Source organism: Macaca mulatta, chromosome 5, assembly GCF_049350105.2.
Source record: "Macaca mulatta isolate MMU2019108-1 chromosome 5, T2T-MMU8v2.0, whole genome shotgun sequence".
NCBI classification, from domain to species: domain Eukaryota; kingdom Metazoa; phylum Chordata; class Mammalia; order Primates; family Cercopithecidae; genus Macaca; species Macaca mulatta.
This window is the reverse complement of record NC_133410.1, coordinates 142,126,632-142,133,663: the sequence shown is the minus strand read 5'-3', so window position 1 is coordinate 142,133,663 and position 7,032 is coordinate 142,126,632. Positions and strand designations below refer to the sequence as shown.

The 7,032-nt window shown below is 38.8% G+C and overlaps 1 protein-coding gene across 1 annotated transcript; it reads left to right on the top strand.

Moving 5' to 3' along the window:
- Window positions 1-644: 644 nt before the first annotated feature.
- LOC695218 (small ribosomal subunit protein eS25) lies at window positions 645-1,154 on the top strand. The gene has a single exon (XM_015139212.3). It carries the CDS (start codon window positions 704-706, stop codon window positions 1,079-1,081), a length of 378 nt encoding a protein of 125 aa, XP_014994698.3. The 5' UTR covers window positions 645-703; the 3' UTR covers window positions 1,082-1,154.
- The last annotated feature ends 5,878 nt before the right edge of the window (window positions 1,155-7,032 follow it).

Sequence of the window (7,032 nt, the reverse complement as noted above, 5' to 3'; positions counted from 1 at the left end):
TGGGCATGTGTTACACTGTGCTCCTTTAGCTTAGCTGTCTGCAGACCGCTTGTGTGTTAATCAGCTTAATGAACCCTGTGCCTTATCACAAGGGCAAGGGGCGAGTGTGACAGCCTTCTGTATCCTGAGCTCTTGCCCAATGTCCTGAAAGAACTGGACCACAGGTGGGCTCAAAGGATGAGTGCAAGGTTTTACTGAGTGGTGGAAGTGGCTCAGCAAGATGGATGGGAAGCCGGAAGGGGGAATGGAGTGGGAAGGTGGTCTTCCCCTAAAGTCAGGATGCTCAGCAGCCGGACTCTTCTCTGAATGCCCCTGGCCAAACTACCCTTGGGGTGTAGACGTCCCTCCTCTTTTATCTTTCTCTGCTATGTCATTCCGCTCTCGCTGGTCTGCTGGTCTCTTCTAGAGCGTGGGATTCAGGGTTTATATGGGTGCAGGATGGTGGGCGTGGCAGTCCCAAAGGCAACTTTTTGGGTGCAAGAACAAAAATACCTGTTCTCATTTAGGACTGTGGGTATCCAACTTGAGGGTAGGGCCTTTGCCAGGGGACATCAGTCTTCTACTCAGTATTTCCCTGTCTCCTATCTGTGTCACAGGCACTGGATTGGACAATGTTTCCAAATACAAGAAAAGAAAATTTTTTCCTTTTTGTCCGACATCTTAGCAAGCCTGCGGTGTCTGCTGCTGCTCCCCGAGCTTCGCAATGCCGCCCAAGGACGACAAGAAGAAGAAGGACGCCGGAAAGTCGGCCAAGAAAGACAAAGACCCAGTGAACAAATCTGGGGGCAAGGCCAAAAAGAAGAAGTGGTCCAAAGGCAAAGTTCGGGACAAGCTCAATAACTTAGTCTTGTTTGACAAAGCTACCTACGACAAACTCTGTAAGGAAGTTCCCAACTATAAACTTATAACCCCAGCTGTAGTCTCTGAGAGACTGAAGATTCGAGGCTCCCTGGCCAGGGCAGCCCTTCAGGAGCTCCTTAGTAAAGGACTTATCAAACTGGTTTCAAAGCACAGAGCTCAAGTAATTTACACCAGAAATACCAAGGGCGGAGATGCTCCAGCTGCTGGTGAAGATGCATGAATAGGTCCAACCAATTGTACATTTGGAAAAATAAAACTTTATTAAATAAAAAAGAAAAGAAAAGAAAAGAAAATTTTAAGAAAGAAAATCAGAACTTAATTTCAGATTGTGTGTTTAAAGTGCCATTTGGAAGGCAGAGAATAAAACACAAAGAGGGTAAATATGTAAAAGATTATAGCACCAAGATTCAGCAAGTAACTGGCTTATGCGATTAGAGAGAGGCAAGTTAGAGCTATCCAAGATTGCTTGGGTAGCTGCTGGTGCTATCAAGTTAGATAAGGAATACAAATGAAGGAATGGATTTTACAGGAGGTGATAAGTTCAAATGCAAATATTTTTAATTTGAGGTTTCTTTGGAACATTTGTCAAGAAGATAGATATCTGTCAGAAAGAAATTTGGACTAGAGAATATGAGTCTTCCAGTCTTTCATTTATCAGTCATTCCTGGGACCATGAAATTGAACAAAACTTCCTGAGGACAAGAATAGTGGCCTGAAAATGGAATCCAAGAAGTACCACACACACTAAAAAGAGGGTTTGGGAGTAGAAAAGAAGAAAGGGGAGTAACCAGAGTGATCCTGCTGGCAAGAAAAGGAGTGTGGCACAGAGAATGTGAGAGGAACAGGAAGAGACCTCAGAGAAAAAAAGTCAAAGTAGGATCTTTACAATAGAAAACCTAGCCCATGTATTTGAGAAGTGATTTTAGAAAACTCTTTCGTGAAATTTAGTAGCAATAGAAGGGAAGATAGAAGAGAAGAGAGAAGAATAGTTGTAGGGATAATGTAATTAAATAAGTCTTTTTATTTGTTAACCAAAAAAAATCCTAATGCCCCCCAACCATCTGAATGGACTTCCCCCTTGGCCAGGGCACACTACAATTTAACCTGAAAGACTGGCTCAGGCCATGATGGGAAGTGGGGTGTCAGACATGCCTCATTATACCCTTCAGCATTAACAGCAACACAGACCTTAAGTTTGATAAGAAACATTTAAAATCTATTCTCTCTGAAGCACGATACCTGGAGGATTCATCTACATGATAAAACTTTGGTCTCCATAACGCTTATCATAACCCAGACATTCCTTTTGATTGATAATAACTCCTCCAACCAATTGCCAATCAGAAAAAAATTTAAATCTACATGTATCCTGGAAGCCCTGCTTAGAGTTGTCCAGCCTTTCTGAACCAAACCAATGTATGTCTTAAATGTATTTGATTAAAGTCTCATGTCTCCCCAATATGTATAAAACCAAGCTGCAGCCTGAACATCTTGAGCACATATTCTCAGAGTCTACTGAGGGCTGTGTCATGGGCCATGGTCACTGATAATCGACTTAGAATAAATCTCATCAAATATTTTAGAGTTTGACTCTTTTCATAGACAATTTATTTTGTTTGTTCAGGGTGAAGGCATATGTAAGAGAATATAACTGAAAGAGAAAGAAGATTAGGGCACAATTGGACTCATTGACCTTGAGAAAAAGAAAGATTATCTTATTTAAAAATGGAGAAAAGACCATAAAGATGGATGATAATGTAAAGAAATCTGAAATTAGGTAGAAATTTTTTGAGAACCAATGTACTGAATAACTTCAAATTTATCAATGAATGATTTGTGTTGGCTATTTGTTATAAGGTTTTTGGACATTTAATAGTGCTATGCATAGTGATTAAAATTTGGGATAACTTTCTCATATGATAAATTTGGAAAGCTTATAATGTGAAAGTAGATGATATTAATTGGGTAATTCTTGTCATCCAACCAAAACAGAGTGAGAGCCAACGGCAAAATGCACTCAAGGAGCAAAACACTGTTCCAAGAATTCAATTCTCTGCAAACGTGACTGCTGAAATTGCCTGCTATAACCTGAAACCAGTATTATCTAACAGTTAATGAAATAACCTGCTACAATTCTAAGACTAGTTTTAACTATCACCACCATCACTTACCAATTAGCACTTACCGGTGTAGTAGCAGATATTAATAAATTATTTTAGGCAGATAGAGAAGAAAAAGGGTCCTTGAAAAGTTTTCATTGCTTCTAAAATAGCTCCAGAAACGTTTCCTGACTAGCAGGAAAGCCCAGGCACTTAGAGAGGGCCGGCAACCTTTGATATGCAAATGCCAGCTATAAGAAACTGGATCCACTGGCTTTGGCTCATGCCTGAGCGCTTTGGCTCATGCCTGTAATCCCAACAGTTTGGGATGCTGAGTCCGGAGGATCATGAGGTCAGGAGTTTGAGAACAACCTGACCAAAATGGTGAAACCTCGGCTCTACTAAAAATACAAAAATTAGCCTTGTGTGGTCATTGCACACCTGTAATCCCAGCTACTAGGGAGGCTGGGGCAGGAGAATCGCTTGAACTGGGAGGCGGAGTTTGCAGTAAGCCAAGATGGCGCCACTGCACTCCATCCTGGGTGACAGAGCAGGAATCTATCTCAAAAAAATAAATAAATAAATAAAAATAAAGAAAGAAAAAGAAAAAAAGGCACTGGGTCCACCCAAACATGGCAATTTCCACCATTGTCCTCTTGCCCTTGCCCTGACATGTGCCTGACAACATGGCCGCCTATACATAGCCCCACGTATGTAGAACATCATGGCACCCTGAATTTGCATATTAAAGTACTAGGGTGGGAGGGCCAGTTTTTACAGGGCTAAATGAATGACATGCCTGATCAAATCAATCCCCTGAGCCCTATGGAAGTCAGACACCACTTCCTCTAGCCTACTCATATAGGCAGCCACTTTTTCATGGCGCACAGGGTCTCCTCTCTGGACTTGAGAGCCCCCTTTCCTTTATCCCTGTACAGGGAGCTTCTTTCTTCTTCCTTCTTCCTTCTTTCTTGCCTATTAAACTCTCTGCTCCTTAAAACCACTCCACCTGTGTCCGTGTCAGTTTATCCAACTGGCCAGAGACAAGAGCCATGGTGTTCCTCCACTCATTGGAGCCATATCGTCAACTCCCAAAAACTTTATGGGTGCCCATGAATTTTCTTGCAAAACACTACGTAATATTTCTCCTTTTTGTAAAACTTCTAACCTTCTCTTTGTTCTTTAGACATACCAAAGGCCACCTGATCTGTGCATATGACCTGGATTGCAACTCTTGCGTCCCACATGAAAGGTTTGAAATTTAGAGATTTGTCTCTATATTTTATTTGATTTTAACAATAAATTATTTCCGACAGCCATTAGTCATCAATATTTAGCAACATAATAGGTACACTGTTGCGTCATTGCTGGTTGAGAATTTTCTTTGTGTTCTGTAGTGAAAGAGAGGGCCACATGGAAAAGGGAAGCATGAAATTTGAGTATTGGTTCAGAAATAGTTCACCTGCTCTAACATGGTTTTCTTTTGGTTGAAATTCATCTAGGAAATCTTAGGGAAAATAAATTTCCCCTGAACCTTAACACTAGGTCAAGAAATTCATATGAGACATGCATAATTTTTAATGTTTTTTTTTTTATTTATTAATTTTTGAGACAACATTTCTCACCTGTCACTTAGGCTGGAGTGCTTTGGTTCACTCTAAGCTCACTACAACCTCCACCTCCCAGGCTCAAGCAATCCCACTGCTCAGCTGAGGATCACGTCCAGGTAATTTTCACTTTTTTTTTTTTTTTTTTTTTTTTTTTTTTTTTTTGTAGAGATGGGGTTCACCATTTCACCACGTTGGCCAGGATGGTCTCGAACTCCTGACCTCAGTTGATCCACCCACCTCAGCCTCCTAAAGTGCTGGGATTACAGATATGAGCCACCATGCATGCTTGGACATTTATAATTTAAATGTGATTGTAGCATATACAGCCATCTTTTTAGTTTTAGAGTGTTTCTATTACTGAGATAGGGTATGCCGAGGTATCTTCTAAAACATGCTGGGAAACTTGAAGGCTCTGGATCAGACCCAGTTGAAGATAACTCAAATCTCGGAAGTTCTTGCCTGTCACAATGGACATCCATGGATAAGACATGGCTACATTAGTTAAGATCTCAGAATGAACGAAGAAAATCAATGAAGGAGTAATAAATATTATTATTATTATGTGGTTGACATTAAAACAACTTTGCATATTATTGGATACCAACAGAAGTGACTGCCATATGCATAAGAATTTGCATATTTGGAGCAACATTTGAAAAATTACTTCCTACAAATATCAAAAAATCAGTCATTATCCTGAATAAATATGTATCTCTCCTGGGAACTTTTAGGTTTACCCCTCCCTTCATCCTCTATAACCTACATGACCTAAACTTTCTCACTAAAGAGGTGATAGTAATGAACTTCAAGTTATATTGAATTGACTGTGTTAGCCTTGTAGGTGCAAAAGATAACCTTGCAAGATAAAAACATGCTATGATTACAGCAGTGAGTTGATAGTCACTAATTACAACACCTTTAGAATCGGCCACAGTATTCTAGTCAAAAATACATTCTTCCTGGGCTGCTCTGGCTAATGACAGCTAGGAAATGTGCTAGGTTATTTCTGCCCAATATGAGGTTTCTTAAACAGGTAGTTTTTGCTCTAGAGCTCCCTATTGGCATGGAAGGGATTTTCTCACAACTGAATCAGAGACTGAAGCTCTTCCTATCCAATGCTTCTTCTTTATCCCTGTCTTTTCACAGGTGTCAAACTTGCATTACATGTTTAAAACCCTCCCTACTACTACTCCCACTCTCCTTTGACTTTAGCAGATTTTTATTCCCCCAAATCTCTTTCACTTTCAACTTAGATTGAGTATCTGCTTCCCAGTAAAACATGGACTCCCACTGTATATATAACAAATGTCAACAGTATTCAAAATACAGTCTTTTCTGTTTATAAATTATTAAAGAAAAATATAAAGAACATGAGTGAAGTGAAAAATAAATGTATTAGATTTCTATTGCTGCTATAACAAATTATAAAAAAAAACTTAACTGCTTAAAAAATACACATGTATTCTCTTAAAATTCTAAAAATCAAAAGTCCAAAATAAGTTTTATGAGGCTAAAATTGAGGTGTTGGCAGGACTGTTTCCTTCTGGAGGCTCCAGAGAAGAATCCATTTCCTTTTCCTGTTCAGCTTCTAGTGGGCCCCTGCATTCCTTGGCTTATAGACCCTGCCTCCATCTTCAAACTGCATCACTCCAATTTCTGCATCTGCCATTACATTGCCTTTTTCTCTTAACTCAATTTTTAAGGACATTTGTGATTACAGTTAGAGCCAACTTAGATAATCAAGCATAGCATACTCATCTAAAGATCCTTAACTTAATCACAACTGTGAAGTTCCTTATGCCATATAAGGTGTACGAGACTAGGATGTAAACATGTTGGGGAAAAGGTGGGGAAGCATTATTCAGCTTATATTATTTTACTAAGAATATGTAGTTTGGGAAACTTCAAGGATCTGGATCAAATCCAAAATGAAGATAATTCAAACTTCACAGGTTCTTGCTGTGACAATGGGCATCCATGGATGAGGTGAGAAACTGAAGCACAGTTTCAGTGTTAAGTCTCAAAATGGAGGAAGAAAAGCAATACAGAGGTGGTAGATGTTAATGTTAATATAATATAACAACTATACATTTGAAAAACATTGGCAACTGGTGTAAGTTTTACTTTTTTTTCTGATTATTTTGAAAATGTAATGTTTAACTAAAAATTATGTAAATTTCTTTAGAAAGTGAATATAAGGTTCTTTGTCACCTACCTAATGCCATATGAGCATATTTACAAATAAGTGTATTAAGCTGAAATTCTGTGTGAGATCAGCTTTTACTTAGTGGAAATGCCTACAAAATAAAAATAAAGCAAATGAAAGTTCATGATATTGAGAATTCAGGTAATAAGCACTTAAGAAAAAAATGATTTTAGGAATGAACGATTTAAAAATTTTCTTTTTCATCAGATTATATATATATATGTATCTCTAATAAATTTCTTTTATGTATAGAAAA

Bases quoted from the DNA above. Each gene is read 5' to 3' on its own strand.
- LOC695218 (XM_015139212.3), top strand. From the start codon at position 704: ATGCCGCCCAAGGACGACAAGAAGAAGAAGGACGCCGGAAAGTCGGCC.